This window comes from Periplaneta americana, chromosome 16 (genome assembly GCF_040183065.1).
Source record: "Periplaneta americana isolate PAMFEO1 chromosome 16, P.americana_PAMFEO1_priV1, whole genome shotgun sequence".
NCBI lineage: Eukaryota > Metazoa > Arthropoda > Insecta > Blattodea > Blattidae > Periplaneta > Periplaneta americana.
This window is the reverse complement of record NC_091132.1, coordinates 136,324,836-136,349,259: the sequence shown is the minus strand read 5'-3', so window position 1 is coordinate 136,349,259 and position 24,424 is coordinate 136,324,836. Positions and strand designations below refer to the sequence as shown.

At 35.1% G+C, this 24,424-nt stretch overlaps 1 protein-coding gene across 1 annotated transcript in view; it reads right to left on the bottom strand.

The window, feature by feature from the left end:
- Window positions 1-264: 264 nt before the first annotated feature.
- The window catches only part of LOC138691249 (YTH domain-containing protein 1-like), a 99,136-nt gene continuing 74,976 nt past the window's right edge, over window positions 265-24,424 (bottom strand). The window contains exons 2-5 of the mRNA XM_069813073.1: window positions 20,611-20,713; window positions 15,470-15,598; window positions 7,130-7,219; window positions 265-1,709 (exon numbers count right to left, since the gene is read on the bottom strand). Coding sequence (XP_069669174.1) covers window positions 385-1,709; window positions 7,130-7,219; window positions 15,470-15,598; window positions 20,611-20,683 — 1,617 coding nt within the window. The 5' untranslated portion in view covers window positions 20,684-20,713 and the 3' untranslated portion in view covers window positions 265-384. The remainder of the gene's footprint in view (window positions 1,710-7,129; window positions 7,220-15,469; window positions 15,599-20,610; window positions 20,714-24,424) is intronic.

Below are 24,424 nucleotides of genomic sequence, written 5' to 3'. Positions count from 1 at the left end.
AAAAAACATCTTGTTGTGACATGTAACCAAGGAAAGTGAGTACCGTAAGGGATAGTTTATTAAGTATTTGTCTATTTTTTTGTCTGTTTCCATTAATAATAAATGCCTATTTCACTGCCTGTTTTTACTATTTTTAGTGCCTATATGCCTGCCAATTTTAACCAAAATAAATGCCTAAACATGCGGGCTCTAGTAATAAAATATTAGTTAACATTGAATTGTGACGAATTATGGGGATAGACCACTTGTAAATAAATTCATATATACATAAATATATATAATTTAATACATAAATTATTAACAATAAATAAGTACAAAACTGGTTCTGTCTTTGGAATGTTTAGTTTCACTGGCGCAATCCTTCTGCTTTCGAGTCCACTTTCACTAAATTCTCATCCGTCTGTGTGTCCTTCCACTGCGAAGGGCCACTACTGGTCTAATATTTCTTCTTTCTTTCTCATTGTCATCGTCTTCCAAGCCTAGATCAAGATCGTCATCGTCTTCATCATCTTCTTCTTCTTCCTCTACTTCCTTCTGTCCATTATTTGTATTGTTCTCAGAATCATTTCCTGGCGTGTTTGCAGTCTCATTCGTCTCTTCTTCACCTTCGTCATCTTCTTCATCGTCTTCTTCATCAGACTCGTCATCGTCATCATCTTCGTCATCATCTTCGTCGTCTTCATCATTGTCTTCGTCTTCCTGCGCGTCTTGTTGTTTCTCATCTTCCAGACTGTTGGTAACCAACACAGTGGCTGGATGGTTCATCTCCTCAGTTGTAGTTTCTGAGTTGGCCATTACTTCGTCATCTTCGACAGTTGAAGCCTCTGCTTCCTCCGTCTCGTCTGTTTCCATAATATCATTTGAAACGTCTGGGATGACTGTTTCTGCTTCACTATCCTGCATCACTGTTATGGTGATAGCTGTTGACGTGACTGGTTCTACTTCAGCCTCTACTGTGGTTGGTACTTCTGGAATTCTGGTCAGAGGTTTTGGAGTAGTAGTGGTCGTCGTGGTCGTTGTAGTCGTCGTCCTCGTTGGTCTTGAAGTCGTATGCCTTGTGAGAGGTCTCCTCGTAGGTGTGGGAGTTCTGATTGGTCTTGCAGTTGTTCTCACTGGTCTAGTCACTCTCACTGGTTTTGTCGTTGGTTTTCCTGCAGGCTGTTTTGTTGGACGTGGTGTGGCATTAAGGATAGGCTTCTCGGAGCTCACTCTTAAAGGTCGAAGAATGGGTTTGGGTTTGTCAACAACAGGAGTTTTCTTCTTCTTATTACCCTCACTGAACAGACCACCCAAGAAGTCATCTCCAAACACACTGAAACCACCGTAATCTGGAGACACGTCGTTTTCAGAAGTTTCGTCAGCATCATCATCATCGTCATCGTCGTCATCTACAATTCCAAAATCGTCATCATCGTCGTCGTCATCGTCATCGTCAACAAGACTGTATTCTTCGTCATCGTCGTCATCATCGTCATCATCTTCAGCCACTTCTGTTGGAGGTACTGGCGGTGCAGGCTCAAGATTCAAACCCTGTGGTCCAAAACGGAAACAAGAAACTCGGAGTGCCGCTTCCAGGTCGTCTAGAGCTCGTAGTTCAAGTCCAAGGCATGCCTTGAAGTTCTCTCCCTGGCGTGAAATGCCATACACACGCCCACAGAATTTGGAGATGCCCCCAGGCAAGGGCATGCACACTGGCTTGGGCTTCTTTCCTGCATCATAACATAACATAAGCACAATTAGCGCCATATTTAAATAATTTGTTGATAATTCGTTCTTAACACAAGCTTAATTTATTTCCTTTGAACATGCTGGGTAACTATCGGTGCTGGACCCCGGACTCATTTCACCGGCATTATCACCTTCATATCATTCAGACGCTAAATAACCTAGATGTTGATACAGCGTCGTAAGATAACCCAATAAATTATATATATATATATATGTGTGTGTGTGTGTGTGTGTGTGTGTGTGTGTGTGTGTGTGTGTGTGTGTTTGTGTGTGTGTTTTAATTACTCTTCGAGGTGACATTATTTGGCATTGGATTATAATAAAGAGACTGCTGATTAAAAAAAAAACGCGGAAAATGCTCTTCTATTCAAAATATTTACAACGTTCCTTGAACTAACATCCATAAAAATAAATATACATATTATTGTCACGAGAAGTTAACTTTTTTTTTGGCCAGAGAATACATTACAGCGTTGATTGAAAAGACACAATAATTATGGAGGCTAATGCGTAGAATGATGGCACAGAAACGGGAATAATTCGAGAAAATCCAGCCCAACACACAATAAATTTCACTCGAAACTGTCGAAATTTCTGCACATATTTCTAATGTTTGAAGTCAAAACACTGTCCGGCCTCTACAAAATTGTGTGTAAACAGATATTTTTAGGTTAATAGTTATGTGCAGATTTTAATTTAGGCCTACATTGTTCCCAAAAAAATGAATGTCTAATTGTGATGAGTGAATTATAGAACTCTTTGTTTATTTGTTTTAGGAAAAGCATAGCATTATAATGTAGAAGTTACTGATGCCAGTAATGAAATTATTTTTCATCATCATCATCATCATCATCAGCATCATCATCATCATCATCATCATCATCAATCACATATTATACAATAATTATAAACCTTACCTCTGATTAAGATTCTGGCTGATATGTACATCTATTATCAGGCAGTACATCTCCCTTGACGATATGTGTTAGAGGAAAAACAATTGTTTTTATACATCTGAAGTCTGATTAATGTAATATTAATATGTTATTAGTCAGCGATGTGTGCAATGGAGGTGAAAAGGAACTGGCCACCCTACCCATTATCTCCTGGCTTAGTTTTCTCATGAGTGATACCTAATTGGCATCATTTATGATGTTCAAATCTGTCTTCGGACAGTTAACTAAGTAACAAATATATAAACCTCTTTCTTTCTCCTGCAGTTTTTCTATTTCAAGGACTATCCTGTTCATTTATTATGTTTTGATTGTAATATATTGCATATTTTTAGACATTCTGCTACTTTTCTTTACCAGAACATATTGTATCCAATGTATTATGTTTGTGTTTTTGAATTTTGCAAATACTATTTCTATTATCTGCTCCAGAAGTGTTTAGTTTGTTGTTATTTTTAATAATTTCGGACGTTATCAACATGTTTCTGTCTTATTATTCAAGAGTCTAAGCTTCAGTTCTATATAGCAGACTATACAGGATAATTTTATTCTTGAGGACATTTTTTTAACTTAAATAGGTTATGTTCAGTATTCTTACGTCTTATGTTAACTGCTATAATTTTTTTTTTTTTTTTTTACAATGCGGATATATCGTTATTTATTATAATTTTTCTTTGAAACAGATCGTTTTCTAAAATGCTGTTGTTTTAAATTTGTACTATTACAACGCCATTCCAAAAGTATTTCGATAAATTTTGGCACGTGAATGTTTCTCACTATAGATTCTCTGATCTATGGGTCATCATCTGATCATGTTCAGAAAGATAGTCATCTATACTAATAATAAATCTGTAGCCGAAATTTTTCTGGTAATTTTCGATTTTCCAAAAATAATTGGTCCTAACATATATAATTAACCACCCTGAAACCGAAAATCGCTTTTTTGAAATTTTTGTTTGTATGCCTGTCTGTATGTTTGTTACCTTTTCACGCGATAATGGCTGAACCGATTTCGATGAAAATTGGAATATAAATTAAGTTCGTTGTAACTTAGATTATAGGCTATATGGCATTCAAAATACTTATTTAAAAGGGGGGTTATAAGGGGACCTGAATTAAATAAATCGAAATATCTCGCTTATTATTGATTTTTGTGAAATATGTTACATAACAAAAGTTTCTTTAAAAATGATTTCTGATAAGTTTTATTCTCTGAAAAATTTTGATAGGACTGATATTTAATGAGATAAATGAGTTTTAATATTAAAATAACTGCCATCTAAGGCGGTGTATTGAAAATGACTTCGTCTATAAGGGGCCTTGGACACAACAATCGAAAGCTATGAAACATAGCCTACAGAGAATGTTTCTGTGTTTGTATGAAGTAATATCGGAAGCTAAATTAACCGATTTGTATAATTAATTATTATTTCATGATTGGAAAGTGTAGTTTCTCTGGATGGACATAATGCTATAATGTTATTACAGTAACTTGTGAGTGAATTGAGGACAGGTAAGATTAAAATAGCTTCTTATGCACAGAAAACTTGATAGGTTATTCTGTATATTCATTTCCTGTATTTCTTATAATAATGTTTATGAACATATTCATTTTTATCTCAGAGAATTAACGAACAACGAGAGTGTATTGATTTAGTATGCAGTAATAGTACGTTAGCTTAGCAATCCATTATTTTATAATTCAAATTTTAACTATGCTCAATTGAATCGTGTTAAAATACATAAAATACATATGCAATAAATGGAATGCAAAAATATTGGGTAATGAGCCAAGCAGATTATGTTGCGCTGTAGTAAAAGTTGTTCCTCCTGAGATTCAAGAGCTCCCACAACAAATTAAAAACTTTCTAATTCGAGTACATCCGTTATTAACACACTTTTTCATAATATAATATAATATAAACATAATAATAAATATGTAGCCAAAATGTTTCTGTTAATTTTCGCTTTTCCAAAAATAATTGGTAATAACAATTAAGAAACGTGTTAAAGGAATTGTCATTGCACCAAATGAGTGGTCACTGGATCAAAATGATCGCATTTTAATATTTTAAATACAATTTAAATTAAGTAACATATTAAACGATTTATCCTTCTATCAAACACGAATGTTCCCTGGATCAAATGTCCTATTTTAATTATGTAATTACTTTATATTTATTTCTAACGGGTTCAGCGGAGCGCACAGGTACGGCTAGTTTATAATAAGCATATTTTTAAATTTTGCTCCATTCTGAAATAATTTCATTTCTATATATATATATAATCTTATTTATTTCTTCCTTAACCACTACAAGTTGCCATTGACAAAAAGTACCATGATACAATAAATATAGAGCAAATGCCTTGAGGCTTGGTGAAACGTTGTTAGAGTGAAAAATAACAATTTTAAATAGATTGAAACACATAATAATACAAGAAGATGTGAATTAAAGTCTTGGTCCATATATAAGATCCCTGATCCTTTGAGTGTTGCAATTGTTAGATCTCTTAAAGTATCTTTATGCAGGCCAAAATATTTACAGAAGCCGACTAGGAAGCGGGGTATGGTCCCACGGGCTTCTATCATTAGTCCCGTAATGACGATAGATTCCAGATGGTATTTGTCCTTATAAAAATTGATGGAAGGTTCATATACATATATATACATATATTCCTTTTTTCCTCGTCGACTTCTTCTGGCTGATGTTCATGCGATTCGAATCTCACAGTAGGGTCTATGATGTAATCTTCAAGAGAGGGAGGTTTAAATGCAATTATTCGATTCTTCGATTACTGCCCTCACTGGATATGCCGTGTACTTCTTCATATACTGAATAACCTTTGTACCTTAAGGCAGTTGCTATTATAGATCTTACTGTATGATGCCGCGTATTTCGTAGAAGTTCACCGTATGGACAGGCCCCCAGGACATGGGCAAGGGTTTCAACCTCCCTGTTGCAAGACATATATATATATATATATATATATATATAATATACATTACTGACAGAGTCCATGATTGGTTTTTTCACCTAATAACTGATTATTATCTTGACTTTTATCACGAAACTAGCCATACTCATGCTCTTCGCAGCACTTAATACAAAGTGATATTTTTCTCAGAATGGCTCAGTAACTTAAGTATGTGCGAAAGGGGTTGAGCATTTTTAATAACAACTTACAATCAACTTCCATTAGAATAAAAAGTTTCATCAAATTTCCGGTGTTTTAAGAAATGTTTAAGAAAAAAATGTTTTTTGGCAAGATTATTTATTTTAAATCTCGGTTGGTTTATTTATTTGATGGTTTCAAACTTTTTCTTCTCTTTCTCTAAAACTTATGATACTTTACTGTTATTATTTATTTTCTTTCTTTAATTCTTGTCATGTTTTATGTTTTTCATAGACTGTAGCTTTATGATTTGTTATATTATGTTGTAGAACATATTATGTATCTCTTCTTGTATAGCCCCCAATATGGGTTTTACTCGATCGGGCGTACTCATGAATTAAAAAAAAGATATTGTTAAATGAATATCGCTTGTTATACAGTAATACAGTAAATAAATAATCGCAGAGTCATTTGTTTTCATTTCATTAATATCAGCCTGATTAAGGCGGCACGGATATAAAACGCATCGTTATTTTAAAACTCATATATCTCCTTAAATATCGGCCATATAAAAATTTTTCCTAGAGTAAAACTTGGAAATATTTTTAAGCATCTTTTGTTCTGTAATATTGTCGTAAAATCAATAATAAGCGAGATATTTCGATTCATTTACTTCAGTTCCCCTTAGAGCCCCCCTTTTAAAGAAAGTATTTTGAATGTCATGTAGCCTAAAATCTAAGTAGGCCTATAATCTAACTTATTTTACATACCAATTGTCGTAGAAATCGGTGCAGATATTATCGCGCGAAAAGGTAATAAACATACAAACAAAAATTTAAAAAATGCTACTTTCCATCTCAGGACAATTCATTATGCATGTTAACACCAATTATTTTTGTGAAAGCGAAAATTACCAGAAAAAATTAGGTTACAGTTTTATTATTAGTAGTCCACACCTTTGGAGTAACGGTTAGCGCGTCTGGCCGCGAAACCAGGTGGCCCGGTTTCGATTCCCGGTCGGAGCAAGTTACATGGTTGAGGTTTTTCCGGGGTTTTCCCTCAACCCAACATGAGCAAATGCTGGGTAACTTTCGGTGCTGGACCCCGAACTCATTTCACCGACATTATCACTTTCATCTCATTCAGATGCTAAATAACCTAAGATGTTGGTAAAGCGTAGTAAAATAACCTACTAAAATAAAAAGACATTATTATGAGTATAGATTCATTGGCGACAAAAATAATAATAATTTGTACGTGTTCTCTCATGTAATATGTCACCAATACTGAAAGTTTTTAATCAGTAATTTGCTTACTAATTTCAATATATTTACCTGTGATTGTTGTGTTGTGTAAAACTCTGTCACCGAAGCTCATGGACACCATTAAAGAGTCACCTTGGAGATAAGTCAAGGAGGCACAACCTGGTAATATGAAGATTAGGTTAGGATGGAAATAAATATTACCAAAATAAATTGTTATTGGTTTCAAAGTCTGGTCAAAGGCACATAAAAAGTGTGTGAACAAGTTGGCACATATTATCTCATACATTTTATGCGTTTGACAATAGGACATAATATAAAAAAATTAATATGTAGATTTACCCTAATTAGATTAACTTTAGTTCAATGAATTGCATACACAAATTTTTAGTTAAAACCCAAAGATAAAAATTTCTACTTAATTTATGCATTGTATACTTTAAGTAGATAGTTTTAAATTCACTTGTTGCAACAAATATGTTTGACAAGATATCTAAGCCTCCTAGAATGACACTTTCGTGACTACACCTGGCTTAATTTAGTTTTGTGTGGGAAATTTTACGCAAAGAAACATATAAATAATTCTGCATACATTAATTTCTCCGAAACTTGGAGATTTGAGAAAATACTGCTCAGCTTATTTCATTCTTCCTTCATGTTATGCTAGAAATTAAATTAAAGTAATTCGTAATGATAGATTTTCAGGACATCGCCACCTTATGTTTCTAAAAATAAAAAAAATAAAAGCCATTAAGTTTTACTAAAATTATTACAGTTCATGTGCACTACTTCCAGATAAATTGACTCGTAGATACTCAATATGAACAAAATCCGTCTAATAGTTTAGGTGTTTAGGAGAAATCGTTGCACACAGACAGACCAGCAAAAAGACATCGTACTCAAAACACCCTTTCGGTATCAGTGATGCTCATTACCAGGGAAAGGATTTATATGTAAATACATATTTACTTATAAAGCTAATATAATTTATATTTTGCATTATCTTTATGTTTCACAATGTGTAGGGTTGAAAAATCCTACTTTTATTTTCCATATTTTTCCATATTTTAGAGTTTAGTACATATTTTCGTTAATTTCCATATATTTTCCATATTTCATATAAAACAGTCCATATTATATTAGGTTTAACAATAAAACAAAACAAAATTCCATTAACTTTTAAAAATACATTTCAACAATAGAGATTTAAACACATGTTCAGTAATCCCTTTAACATCAGAGTTATTTGAAAATTAGCAGTCCTATCAACAATGGGAAAGTAAGTTACAAAACTGTATTAATTTAATTTAAAATTTTTAACAGACTTCAGTTGTGCAGCTCAACAGTTAAATGCCAGTCAGAGTACACATAGGTTCAGTTTTGTAAATCATACTATAAAGACGGTAAATATGCCAAAAGTACGTCATTCAGTCAATTTAAAATCAAAACTAACAAGTTACATTTCAGAATTTAAAGAAGATGGTTTATCAACTGACAATAAAATATTATTTTGTAATTTGTGTCAGTGTGCAGTATCATCTACACAAAAGTTCCTGGTGCAACAACACATTACAACTAGTAAACATCAGGCCAACAAACAACTAAATTCCAAGCAGAGACAATTGTTTTTAACACAACCAACAACATCGAATGTAAGATCTGAGTTTAACATCGACCTGTGCCGTTCTCTCATCTCTGCTGATATTCCTCTCTACAAACTAAAGAATAAGGTCTTCAGGGAATTCCTTGAAAAATATACTCAACATACAATCCCGGATGAGTCAACACTTAGGAAGACGTATGCTCCATCCATCTACGATGAGACAATACAGAAGATAAGAGATGAAATTAAAGATAGTTCAATTTGGGTTTCCATTGATGAGACTCCCGACAAAGAAGGTAGACTTGTTGGTAATGTAGTTATCGGTTTGTTAAGTGAACAATATTCTGAACGAATTCTTTTACATTGTGATGTTCTAGAAAAGTGCAATAACAAAACTATAGTTAAACTGTTCAACGAAGCTATGGGTATCCTGTGGCCAAAGGGTATTATGTACGATAATGTGTTATTCTTTATTAGCGATGCTGCCCCTTATATGGTCAAAGCTGGACAAGCATTATCTGTTGTATATCCTAAATTGACTCATTTTACTTGTGTGGCGCATGCATTTCATCGTGTGGCAGAAGTGGTCAGAGACAATTTCCCTAAAGTAGATTTGTTGATTTCATCAGTGAAAAAAGTATTTCTCAAAGCTCCCAGTAGAGTTAACGTGTTGAAAGAAATGTACCCTGAAATTCCATTGCCACCAAAGCCAATTTTAACTAGATGGGGTACATGGCTAGAAGCAGTTGAATATTATGCCGAACATATAGACTCTATTAACAATGTTCTCCTTGCATTGGACTCTGAAGATGCAGTCTCAATTGATACTGCGAAAACAGTTACCTGTGACATAAGTGTGAAGAATGACTTAGCTCACATTCAACATACATTTTCATGCATCATAAAAACGCTCAAAAGTCTCCAAAATAGGCACCTTTCACTATCTGAAAGTTTTGAAATTATAAATAGTACTGTGGAACAACTGAATCGTGGTAGAGGTAAAGTTGCAGATGCAGTAAGAGCTAAGGTGGACACTGTACTTTCAAAAAACCCTGGATATGAAGAACTACAAAAGGTTGTTGCTGTGATGAGTGGTGAATCAACAGTGAAGATTAACTTGGACTTATCCCCAGCAGACATTGTGAAATTGAATTATGTACCAGTTACTTCTTGTGACGTCGAACGCTCTTTTAGTCAGTATAAATCTATCCTCAGAGACAATAGAAGAAGATTCACTTTTCAGCACTTGAAAGAAATGTTTGTAACCTATTGTTATGGTAACAGACAATAAAAATTGTGTTTTGTTGAAACTACATTGGAAGATAAGGTACGTCCATTATATTTTTTGTTTAGTTTGATTAAAATGTACCAATATTTAACGTACATAGTCATTTTTTTATAATTTTAAGTCCATATTTAATTCCATATTTTGGTAAAAATCCATATTTAATTCCATATTTTGGTAAAAATAACTACATATATATTTACATATTTCATATATTTTTAGTCCATATAAATCCGTTCCCTGCTCATTACATATATTTCTCAGAATATCTCAATTTGACTTCATTTCATGAGAAAGTAAGCATACAGAAAATGCTAATTCAAAAGATATGCCAATGACGTGACAAAAACAGGTTCTTAACTGTAGCGATGATCATAATAAAATATATTCTTTTAGGATGTTTGATATCACCGAAAGAGTTTCATACAAACCTTCAGAAATTACCTTGCAGGAAAACAATAATGAAGTGGATACAGAACATGTCAAGAACTTACTCAAGATGAAGAACGTGACGATGATAATAAAAGATGACAATGACAACAATAATAATGACTATGAAATACAGTGTGGTTATGAAAGGAAGATAACAATAACCATACAGATGTTTACGTTCATGAACATTATGACAGACATGGTAGTGGTAGTAATACCAAATATAACAATACCAATAACAAACGGATAGTAGTTGTGCCGATGATTAAACAATATTGATCATGTTTACGTGCATGAGGATTATAACAGAGATGGTAGTGGTATAATACCACAGATAACCATTGAAGAGTACAAGAGAAAAACTTGGTTAAGTTCAAAATTATTGATTTTATATTTTAGATATCATGTAATATCTCAGGTAGTGCATATTTATGTAGTTTAACTGTACAGAAAAACAACCTCATTAACCCAAAGAAATTTGAACAATGATAACGCAAGACAATAGAATACAAGGTGTTAAAAAAAGTATTCAATATTTTAGAAGGCGATAGTATGCATGAAAACAAGAAAATAATGTCTAATAAACATGGGTCCTACAACACATACTTTCTGAGATCTGAACACTTGTTCATAGGAGGTGCTCGATGTGACGTCCATTCATGGCAATGCATTCCTTTGCCCTACAATACAGCAGACTACCAGATAACCATACCGTAGTTGACACCCCTGGCATGGAATACTGATACGTCGCGAGGAATACTGAAAACAAAAGTCTGGTTGCGGATATGAGCAGGGTTCAGCAGAGATGGTGTTGTGAATTTTCGTAATCAGCATGTGTAGGCTGATGAAAATAGCCATTCAGTTGAAGAAACAAGGCATCAGCACCGATTCTCAATCAACGTATGGGCAGGCGTTCTTGGTGATACATTAAGGGCCATACGTGCTACCACAGAGATTAACTGGGGCTCGTTATCAGTATCGTTATTAGGTACCTTGCTGGAGTATGTGTCATGTCGGCAAAGCTACAGATGTGATTTATGCACGATGGCACACCAGCACATTTTCTCCGCAATATTCGTGAACACCTTATGCTGGCATTTCAGGACCGCTGGATTGATCGGGGAGGCCCCACACCTTGGCCTGCTCGTTCCCCAAACCTAAATCTCCCAGACATTTCGTTATGGTAAATTTCAAAGAATGCGTTATTCCTTACGCGGAAGGGCAGAGAAATGCATTGCCATGAATGGGCGTCACATTGAGCACCTTCTATGAACAAGTGTTCAGATCTCAGAAAGTATGTGTTGTAGGACCCATATTTATTAAACATTTTCTTGTTTTGATGCATACTATCACCTCCTAAAATATTGGATACTTTTTTTTAACACTTTGTATAATGGGACTTGAAACTTTCAACTTGCTGTCCTGTAAAGAGTAAAACATGACATCATGTTTTTCTCCTGTTCTCTTCAAATTGCAATAATGATTAGTATGATAGTTATGGTGATGCTTAAATGACAATAACAATAATGAAAATAGAGATAATGTTTGCGTTAACCCTTTCTAATCTGAATTTGTTTTTGTGGAGATACCATGGAGAAACAAAAAAAAACAAAGCAATCCTCTTCCTAATAACAGATGAGCAAAGAACTAGTGGGTGCTGCAAACTACCTCTGAGGATACCAAATGGAATCATCGGGCAAATCATATGAGTCAGAGAAATGTTAGTGGTTCCAAATGGACTAATTCGAGCGGAAAGGGTTAATCAGGAGTATAACAGAGATGGTTGTGATTGTAATACCGAAGTTGTGGTGATCATTAAACTGAAATTAACAACAATGACAATAAAGGTAGCATTATGTTCAAAAGCATTTTGATAGATGTGATAAGTTTAGTGGTAGTAACACCGAATATAAAATGATAATAATGAAGAGGACAGTAGTTGTGTTGATGGTTAAACTCTCAATAAGATCAGTGACATCGGAATAATGATTCGATCATGAACATTATAACAGAGATGATAATGGTATAATACCGAAGATAAAAATGGCAATAACGAAGAGAATTGTAACTTAGTTGTGGTGATTACTAACAACAATGTTACGGCTTTAATGATAATGTTTACATTCATGAGCATTATGACAGAGATGGTAGTTGTAATAATACGGAAGATAACAATGGGAATAATAAAGAGGATGGTATTTGCAGTTACGACTAAACTAACAATAACAATGATGACAAAGGTAATGTTGGTGCTGTAGAAGATAATTACGGAAAGCTAATGTTGGTAACAATAATGAAGATGAAAGTTTTTATAATTAGGCTTAGTATTCCAGCTACCTAAAGACTGAAGTTAAAGATACACTGGGTATATAGTACGCCGAACACAGGTAATGCAACCGATAAGGATATAAACAAATAGTTCGTCGCTGCGTGTTCGTGGAGTACAGTCAACTCCCGACATTCTGAAGCTATACTTAGTAAACACATGCTTGAGCCGTGATGTTCATTTTCGTCGTGATCTTTGCAGTGAATAATAACGTTCATTCGTAAGTTAAAAACTTGGCCATATACGGATGTCACTAGAAATTATTTTTATATTGCAAGAAATTCTTTCAATAGCACATGACGTTATTGGTGCATGATGTAGTACAAGATATTGCCTGATATTTTTTCTTGTTTCATTAGGATATTGCATGTTCTTCTTCACTGAAAACTCACTAATTTTATACGTACCTTTCTACAAATTCCCTAAAATGTAGATTATTCAATTTATTAATTGGAATGTTGGCACTGAACATCATGATAGGCTACACAAATCCACGCTAAACGTCGAGTTAATATTTTCATAATTTTCAGTTTTTGACGGTACTGGTTCTTTTGGAATACGTTCAACATACTTTCTGTGCCTTTTGGTATTGCATTGTCTTTCAGTGCACTGTTTTTGTCACTTTTACGTTTATTTTACACAACTTATATGTAATGTTGTCTATATTGACAGTGAAAATATTAGTTCAAATATCCTCAATTCTGTACTGTAGTATTACACGATTGAGCGTCTTACCTAAGGCATTTTACATCTGCAATGAACCTTCAATCAGTCACAAAGATGTAGTTATTTAAATAATACGACTAGTAAGAGCATGACTGCGTCCCGATTTTGACTTTCTAGAGGAAGAGGGCAGAGAATGCGTAACTATGCTGAAAGCCAAGTCATGAACCGACTAAACCGGAAGCAACGTTCTGTTGCTCTCTTTCAGAGCTCTGTTGCCACATAGTGACGCGATATTCAAACCGTGTTCAACGTTTGTCACCGATATGTTTAAAATAACTGTCGTAGCTGTGTTTTCAATTATTAATTTAGTAAAGAAGTATATAACGAATTCAGTTAAACGAACGAACAACGATTCGATTCAAATAATAATGACGATAATAATAATAATAATAATAATAATAATAATAATAATAATAATATAGTTATTTTTTTATTTTGAATCGTCGTTATAAATCGAATTTACTATTTGGCTATTTTTGTACATCAATAATAATAATTTAATGGATATGATTTTAATTTTACGTTTATACTGATTGAGTCATGTATATTCAATTATTATTATTATTATTATTATTATTATTATTATTATTATTATTATTATTATTAATTCATATATTATATATACATATCAACAAGCAAATATACGAATCTGAAAGGAAAACTCGAGCCGACTGAGCCATTGTTTAAAATAAATAAATAAATAAATAAATAAATAAATAAATAAGAGTATTCGGACACTATTATTATTAATTTATAATAAGTACACACAACATGGAAATTAGAACAGTTAAGTAGGTCACAAGCAGTGCCTCAGCCGTTTGCCGTGCTGCTTCTTCTACCGATGTGATTCCTCCAGTTACACGTTTTAATAGGTAATGCTTGTATACAGATAAATTCATTTCTGTCTCTCCAGACTTAAAAAACCCACTTCTTTTTTGTATGATAGCACACGGGAGAATTCATTATTATATTTCATTTAGGCTACTACTACTATATATAGTTATCGATAACACTATCAACAATATTAGTAACTAAATTACTGTTTTTAACCCTAGGAGCACGAGCTAATGACACTGGTACGAAATACGACTCGTAATACACGTGGTATTGTAAATGAACTGGGAAGTTTGGCTACACTGTCTCCGTGATCCCGTTGCCAGATTTTCGTTAGCAGACGACATTTTCACGTGAAGTCCAATGAAAAGCTCCGTTCTCCTTTTCCCCTCCAACCCCCCACTCAACGTGTCATCACTTCACAGGCTACCCCTCTAACCCGCACTTTCCTCTCGCCAACCCAACTACTTCCTGTTTAGTCGGTTCATAACCTGGCTTTTAGTATAGTTTGTATACGAACGTATTTATACCTGCGCTGTGACGTCACATATACTTCGAATGATGCAACTTCATTCCAGTTTATAGGTAGCTGGAATACGTAGTCTAAACTGATAACAGATAACGATAATGAAAATAAGGGAGAAGGAACTAACGATAGTAGTGATAATGGAATAACAAAGCTAACACTAATGATGAGGAAGAACAAAAGCAAATTATTAAAATCTAAATACTGAGAATGTAATTTGTTCATTCATGAATTAAAGATTTAGATCTGGATACCTAAGAATTTTCCTTGTTTATTGTAAATATCCTAGTGAAGAAGTAATACCATATTCTAGTAAGTAGTAATACTTGCAAGTATTGTACAACGTTGAAATTTCACAAAAAGAGTAATCTAACGTGAGCGAAACAGAATAATATCTATATTAAGAAGCACCTTCTTATGGAAATAATTTGAGATCAATGGATAAGAAACATACAACAGAAGGTTAGCATCTATTTTACGAGTAATATATTTGGGGGTAGAATTGAAGAGGATGTATAATTACAGGAGATACTGTGTTAATTGGATGGAAAGAGGTGAATCCGATGTCTAACGGTATAATGGGACGGATGGAGAAGAGTAGGCCGTATATTAGAGAGAGGGACTCACAATGAATGTTAATTACAGACTGCTATTTCTATTGTAGACTCAGCTTGCCTTACCTGGTCCTTTAATTGGCACCACAGAAAGTGAGAATTCTCGACAGCAGTTGCACATCAGATTGGTGCACGCACAGTAGCGGTTTGGTGGGCCCTGGCGCTGGGCTTTTCTTTCTGTAGATGATGCAGGATCTGTAGCACACAATCATATTCATCTATATAGTGTTCTCGAGGATAGCTTCGGTGATAAAGAATGACATATACGAGTGTTGAAGTACGCCCCCGAACAACGCTGTATAAAACATTTTTTAAGAATTTGAGTTTTTAATGGAACATCAATATATAGCACACCCTACACATGGAAAACACACTGGAATCTCGAATATCCATCCCCAAGTGGCAGTAATAGACATTTGAACCACTTCAGTGGAACAATGATGTATAGCAAACAAGATGACGGACGCAGGCAGTATGCATGTTTCACCATGCGATCTAAAACGTCTGAATATGTCGAGAAAACGCAAAATCAACATGTCTGAGTGGAATGATATCAAACGGAAGAAGCTACGGGACTCTGGAAAGATATACAAAACCCGGAAAGGCAAAGAGGTGCTTGGAGAAACCCTTCCAAATAAGGTGAGAACAACGCTGTATAGTGTTATTCTTACTGCAGTACACAAAATTTCCGATTGCCTGATTGCTATTTATGATATTCATATTCCTATAAATTTATGTGCTATTTTTAAGTTCTTTTTTTTTTTAATATTATGGCTGATATTAAACGTACTACGAAAGATGGATCATAATTTTAATACTCGTATAATGGATCAGCAGTATAGAAATGATCTAACCCTATTTTATTAATAGTGATTTTAAAGTTAATTATTTGGAATTTTAATAGAATACCATATTATTTTATTCTGAGCCTAGGGTTTGTGGCCCAGAAAAATTCAGAAAAGAAGGGTGTTATATTATGACACTGGAAATAAAAGTTGCATTATATGAGGAATATCACAGACCTACTTTTAATGAAGAGTTAATAGCTTTGGTAAAATATATTGTCATGTCAGAACCAGCAAGACGGAAAAAGAGAAAAAGTGATGCAAATTCTCGGAAATTGGCGTCATTCTGAGAAAAGGAAGAGCCAGTCAGTCTGTAGAGTTCGTCCCTGCTCTAAATCTTCTCATTCTTTACAATGGAGCAATGAAGTACTTCCAATAACAAAGAAAAAGAAGGAAGACCTGAAGAACATGTGTCAGTATCTGAAGCAAGAGTACAGGGAATTCTATCAGTTATTGCCCTCAATGTGACGTGATCAGTTTGTGAAAATGGAAAAAAGATGTGTGTTCTGTTTGAAATATCTTAATTTTATAAAACTCCAAATTATATTAGTTTTATAGTTTGTAAAACTTCATTTGGATTGAGGAGTGTGTGCTGCCACAAGTAATTACGATATTTACATGCTAAAAAACTTAAAGTGTTACATGCATTATGTTATTTTTGTGCCTTTTCTTTGTTTTTAATGTTTATAAGATCACAAATCTATGTCTTATTAGAAAATGTTCATCAATAGAAAACATACAGCATTGTTCCACTGAGTAACATACATCGTTGTTCCACTGATATTCCTTATAAAACTGCTTTAATTTTAAAACATTCAGTAGTATACAGCTGATCAAGAGTTCATATGTATTGTGATGTTGTAATATGCCTGTTTCCTTGATATACGGATTAAATTATTGTTTATTTTATGATAATATTGTTTTATGTCTCTACTGTAAAAAATGAAAAATGTTCTATACAGCGTTGTTCAGGGGCGTACTTCAATTATATTGGAAATACTCTATGGATGTATACTATGTACGCCATAAATCAGTCATTCACGCAACCAGCCAACTTTCAAACAACCAACCAAATAATTACTCACTCAACCAATCAGACAGTTAATAAAGAAGCCAATCAATAAGTCGTTCAACTAATTGGACGGTCAACTAGGTATACAGCCAACCGGTCGGATAGTCAACCACATATTCAGGTAACTAGCCAATCAGTCAGTCAGCAAACCACCCAACCAACTAGCCAACTGGTGCGAGATTTATTAGAATTTGCACCGTGCCATGTACGGAGACATTCGGAGCCACATGTCATCAGGGAAGGGAATGTTAGATCCATTACCAAGAGTTATTCTCGACGACTCTCCAGCAGACATGCAGCTCCGAAACGTTGGATGTCTCTACATCTAAGACAAGGTGCAAATACCCAAAAATCTCGCACCAAATTGGACAGCGTAGAAGTCTCAAATAATACAATCGATCAGTTATTCAACCAATTTGACAGTTAACTAGCAAGTCAATCAACTGACTAGTTACTTAGTCAGAAAGCCAATAGATAAGTCAATCAGGCAGCTTGCAACTCAATTATCCAAGCAATCAGTCAAGCAGTAAAGCCTCAATCTGTTAGATGATTGGCAACCAGTCAAAAAGCCAGTCAGTAAACGAATCAATCACCCAACCAGTCAGTCAACCTTTCAGATAGTCAGTTAGCCATTCAACCTTTCGGTCGGTCAGTCAGTCAGTCAGGCAAAAGTCCAGTCATTCATCAAGTCAGTCAGTCATATTTCCAGTCATTCACCTAGTTAGTCAGCTATCCTTCCAGTTATTCATCCAGTCAGTCAGCTATCCTTCCAGTTATTCATCCAGTCAGTCAGCTATCCTTCCAGTTATTCATCCAGTCAGTCAGCTATCCTTCCAGTTATTCATCCAGTCAATCAGCCATCTTTCCAGTTATTCATCCAGTCAGTCAGCCATCCTTCCAGTTATTCATCCAGTCAGTCAGCTATCCTTCCAGTTATTCATCCAGTCAGTCAGCTATCCTTCCAGTTATTCATCCAGTCAGTCAGCTATCCTTCCAGTTATTCATCCAGTCAGTCAGCTATCCTTCCAGTTATTCATCCAGTCAATCAGCCATCTTTCCAGTTATTCATCCAGTCAGTCAGCCATCCTTCCAGTTATTCATCCAGTCAGTCAGCTATCCTTCCAGTTATTCATCCAGTCAGTCAGCTATCCTTCCAGTTATTCATCCAGTCAGTCAGCTATCCTTCCAGTTATTCATCCAGTCAGTCAGCTATCCTTCCAGTTATTCATCCAGTCAATCAGCCATCTTTCCAGTTATTCATCCAGTCAGTCAGCCATCCTTCCAGTTATTCATCCAGTCAGTCAGCTATCCTTCCAGTTATTCATCCAGTCAGTCAGCTATTCTTCTAGTCATTCATCCAGTCAATCAGCCATCCTTCCAGTCATTCATCCAGTCAGTCAGTCATCCTTTCAATTATTCATTAATCTAGTCAGTGAGCCATCCTTTTAATCATTAATCCAGTCAGCCATCCCTCCAATCACTCATCTAGTCAGTCAGCCATTCTTTCAATCATTCATCCAGTCAATCAGCCATCCTTACAGTCATTCATCCAATCAATCAGCCATTCTTCCAGTCATTCATCCAGTCAGTCAGCCATCTTTCCAGTCATTCATCCAGTCAGTCAGCCATTCTTTCAATTATTCATTAATCTAGTCAGTCAGCCATCCTTTTAATCATTAATCCAATCAGCCATCCCTCCAATCACTCATCCAGTCACTCAGCCATTCTTTCAATCATTCATCCAGCCAATCAGCCATCCTTCCAGTCATTCATCCAGTCAGTCAGCCATCCTTCCAGTCATTCATCCAGTCAATCAGCCATCCTTCCAGTCATTCATCCAGTCAGTCAGCCATCTTTCCAGTCATTCATCCAGTCACTCAGCCATCCTTTCAATTATTCATTAATCTAGTCAGTCAGCCATCATTTTAATCATGAATCCAGTCAGCCACCCCTCCAGTCACTCATCCAGTCAGTCAGCTATTCTTTCAATCATTCATCCAGCCAATCAGCCATCCTTCCAGTCATTCATCCAGTCAGTCAGCCATCTTTCCAGTCATTCATCCAGTCAGTCAGCCATCCTTTCAATTATTCATTAATCTAGTCAGTCAGCCATCCTTTTAATCATTAATCCAATCAGCCATCCCTCCAATCACTCATCCAGTGACTCAGCCATTCTTTCAATCATTCATCCAGCCAATCAGCCATCCTTCCAGTCAATCAGCCATCCTTCCAGTCATTCATCCAGTCAGTCAGCCATATTTCCAGTCATTCATCCAGTCAGCCATCTTTCCAGTCATTCACCCAGTCACTCACCCATCCTTTCAATTATTCATTAATCTAGTCAGTCAGCCATCCTTTTAATCATGAATCCAGTCAGCCACCCCTCCAGTCACTCATCCAGTCAGTCAGCTATTCTTTCAATCATTCATCCAGCCAATCAGCCATCCTTCCAGTCATTCATCCAGTCAGTCAGCCATCTTTCCAGTCATTCGTCCAGTCAGTCAGCCATCCTTTCAATTATTCATTGATCTAGTCAGTCAGCCATCGTTTAATCATTAATCCAATCAGCGATCCCTCCAATCACTCATCCAGTGACTCAGCCATTCTTTCAATCATTCATCCAGTCAATCAGCCATCCTTCCAGTCATTCATCCAGTCAGTCAGCCATCCTTTCAATTATTAATTAATCTAGTCAGTCAGCCATCCTTTTAATCATTAATCCAGTCAGCCATCCCTCCAATTATTCATCCAGTCAATCGTCTATTCTTCCAGTCATTCATCCAGACATTGAGCCATCTTTTCTATCATTAATCCAGTCAGTCAGCCATCATTTTAATCATTCGTTCAGTTAGTCAGCGGTCCTTTCAATTATTCATTAATCTAGTCAGTCAGCCATCCTTTCAATTATTCATCCAGCCAATCATCCTTTCAATTATTCTTCCAATCAGTCAGCCATTCTTTCAATCATTCGTCCAGTCAATCATTCTTTCAACCATTCATCGAAATAGCTAGTTTGTTAGTTAACTAATCAATCAATCAATCAGATGATTAAGCATTTAGATAGCTATATTGTCAGTCTGTTAATTAGAAAATTATTCAAATAATCAACCAGGCAATTATACAGTCAGTAAATAAGTAATCATGCACACACTATGTCAGAAAGCGTCAGGCAGTAAGACAGTCGAGTCCCTGAATAAGTTATTTAATTCAGTGAATAAGGTCAGTTGAATCAATAACTCGATCATTCAAGGCTCTAAACTTAATTCAAAATATCTGTTAACTGTACTTACCGATCACTCTTGAGGCTGCGAAGGCCAGCAAGATGAAGATGAGCAGCAGCTCAAACACGAGTGACAGCCGCATTGTGGCGTGGCTACGCCCTAATAGTTCTTCCTGCAAGTAGGGAGTTCAAATGATAACTAAGAACTGTTTACAAATTTCGTATTTAACTCAATAGAAAGATTACATTGTTGGGCACCTCTATGTCGTATTTCATAATCCGGTACTTCAACGCTTCAGAAATAGGAAAACGAAACTACAGGGTTGTTTCCGATCTCTGATAACGAATTTGAATTTGAATGACATCAGTGCGTCAGGAGTCACACGACTGCTGAGCTGTGGCGCGAGGTGACAGACCAGTAGTGAGTGATCTCATAGTCAGAGTCAACAGCAGAAATTCCCAAGAAAATCGAGCCTTTTTGAGAGGAGTACATAACAACCCTTTCCGATGCCAAGTGTAGTTAAGTGAAAATAAAAGAAGCCTACAATAAACGAGGTTACATTATTTCCAAGAAAGACATCTTCTATGTACTTACTAAGATTGGTGAAGCTCGAATGGAATTAATTTGTACCATATCGTGGGGTGCGGCGACTTGTGACGGGAAGTGGATTTGCTTGCTTTTTCCACTCTGGAATTAATCCCATCCGAGCTTTGCCAGTCTTATTAGGTAGGCCGACACACAAGATGCCTTTCTTGGAAATAACGAAACCACGTTTTTTGCAGGCTCCTATGATTTTCAGGTAACTGTACTTTGCATCGAAAAGGGTTGTTATGTACCCCTCCCAAAAAGGCTCGATTTTCTTGGGCATTGCTACTGTAATATACCGTGCACTCTGATTATGAAATCACTCACTACTGGTCTCTCACCTCTCGCCGCAATTCAGCTGTCGGTGTGATTCCTGACGCACATGACGTTATTCAAATTCGTTATCAGAGATCGGAAACAACCCTGTAATTAAGAGATTTTAAAGATATGTTAGAGAGAACTTTAGACTCAGAATAGATTCTATTATATATTGTCGTAAGGCTGCCAAAGAAAGAAAATGAAAGCAGCTACTTCTAACAAAATTCCAAAACTTTCAGTCGGACATAATTTGAGAATTGAAGTACCCAATGTAGACCGAGCAAAAATTGACGCAAAATCAATAATAGCAGTGGTCATAAATATTCAAGATGACGAGTTTTGTAAACTTGGTACCAAAGCTGGAAAACTGAAATCATTATACACTAGGAACCAATTTACATTGTGCAAAGAAAATTGTATCATCATCGAAGAAGTAGGAAAAGAAGAAATTACTGTACGGGAAGTAGTTGGCAAACTGTCTTTTGTTGGAGGACAGGGGTTCAAAAAGTGTAGTTGTTTAAAAAACGTGTTGAAGAAAAAATGTTGTATAAATCATCTTCCATGTTGTGTAATATTCTAAACGTCATAACAGCCAACCTTTTTGTAACAAGAATTAACATTCATAATGTTTGCTTTACTTTATTTGTGGACCTGGACTGTTTGAGGGAATGTAAAGGCTTTGTTAATTTTTTTTACGGAATAATATAACAGACAGTGGTTAAAACTATAATATTTTTCACTATTTTTAATACGGAATATTGTTTATTATAATCACATTGTAATGTAAGAATACTTAAATAACTTCAATTTAATATAAATATAAATTATTTCAGTCACTGCTGAGGTATTTTTATTTATGTTTTTAAATAGATCCTAAAACAACAATAAAGGGATGAATCGGAAACGGATATGTAAAAGTGCGAAGAACGGCAAATCTTAGTAAAGATTCTTTTTATTAAATTAATAAGATTTTACCACAACTGATCGGTAAATCCTGAGATTTACCAACATCTCTTGGTAAAAGTTCAAAATATATAGGCTAATAAGATATTTCGGGGTTTTACCGCACCATAACGGTAAATGTTAGGTTATACCGGTAAATTCTAAGATTTACCGGTCTTCGTACATTTACACTAACACATACATACATACATACATACATACATACATACATACATACATACATACATACATACATACATTACTAAATAAACAAAGACTAAGCCTCAAAAAAAGTGTGATTAACGTCGGCGGCCACTGGCCGATGAGCAATTGTGACTTAGTGAATAAATATACAAAACCATTCATAAAGTTCACAAAACTATTAATTTTGACATATTTTAAACAGTAATTCAAGGAAAATAGGTTAATTTGTTAAATAGTATTCTTCTAGACATAGTTTTTAAAAGTATTAACAATAGTACAGATTTTTTTTTTAATTTGTAAACAGAAAAACAGAATAGGCTCCAAAATAGTGTTGTATAATGTATTTAAAAGATTCAACAATGTTGATACGTTGTAAATAGTATTTTAAGGAAAATATGTTAATTTGTTAAATAGTACACTTCTAAACATAGATTGTAAAAGGATTAACTATAGTATTTATTGTTTTTTTTTTAATTTGTAAATAGAAAAACAGAACAGGCTCTAAAATAGTGTTGTACAATGTATTTAAAAGATTCAACAGTGCCATACAGTAGATGTTGACACGTTGTAAATAGTAAATTTAAGGAAAATAGGTTAATTTGTTAAATAGTATTCTTCTAAACATAGTTTTTAAAATGATTAGCAATAGTATTGATTTTTTTTATCTGTAAATAGAAAAAGGGAATAGGTACTAAAATAGTGTTGTACAAAATATTTAAAAGATTCAACAGTAGCATAGATGTTAACATGTTGTAAATAGTAAATTTAGGGAAAGTAGAATAGGCTAGCAATAATGTGTATACATTGTATTCGGAAGAGTTAGCAATATTGTAATGTGTAGTCTATTAGCATGTAGTATTGCATTTTTGTAATGGAACATGCTTGTAAAGAAGGGTTAAAAAATACATACATACATACATACATACATACATACATACATACATACATACATACATACATACATACATACATACATACATACATACATACATACATACATACATGCATGCATGCATGCATGCATACAATTACTGTTAGCTACGCAGCGCTTTGTATAATCCGATGACGTGGCCTTGAATATTTTTTAAATTAATAGTACAGCCAACGGATGATGAAACGCGCTTAAAAGCCACTGGCTCAGCGACGACCCTGACCCAGAGAGCAAGCAGGAACTGTCGTGCGGTCTGATCATTGACCTGCTTCCGTAACAGTCTCGCGCGCCTGCGACTCGCCAGGACTGAAAGGAATCTCGCACTCCGCTGGGACTCAAATGGTGCGGCTATCTTTTCCGATTACAAATACACGAATTCCTAAAAGCGATAGGTGTATTCCTGTGCGCTTGTCTTTTGTGCTCTCTTGTCGTAAGTGGTGGCCTGAGCCATGCTGACCTTTTTTAGAATCCTCTTGTTGGTACGGAATCTCAGGAAACATGTTCAGCAGCAAAATTCTTCAATTGTTATTAAAGGAGAAAGATTCGCTCCGGCGCCGAGGATCGAACCCGGTTCCTTGGTTCTACGTAACAAGCGCTCCTACGCCGAAGTTCAATCCACAGCACTGGATCGAATCCCTCTCCTCTAGTGTTTTTCCCCTTGTGGCCTTACTCCATGTTCGACATATATGGTGACGTATTATATTAAGTCAACTGCCATTATACAAGGAGCGCACTCAATTGAGTGACTTGGTGGCCGGGATTCCACAGTATATGCACCGTTGAGCGAATTTTTCTCCTCTAATAACAATTGTTACCAAAATAGATAAATTCTGCAGGATCAAAAATTAATCTTTACGTAAAATTCTTCAACATATTCAAATAATAATAATAATAATAATAATA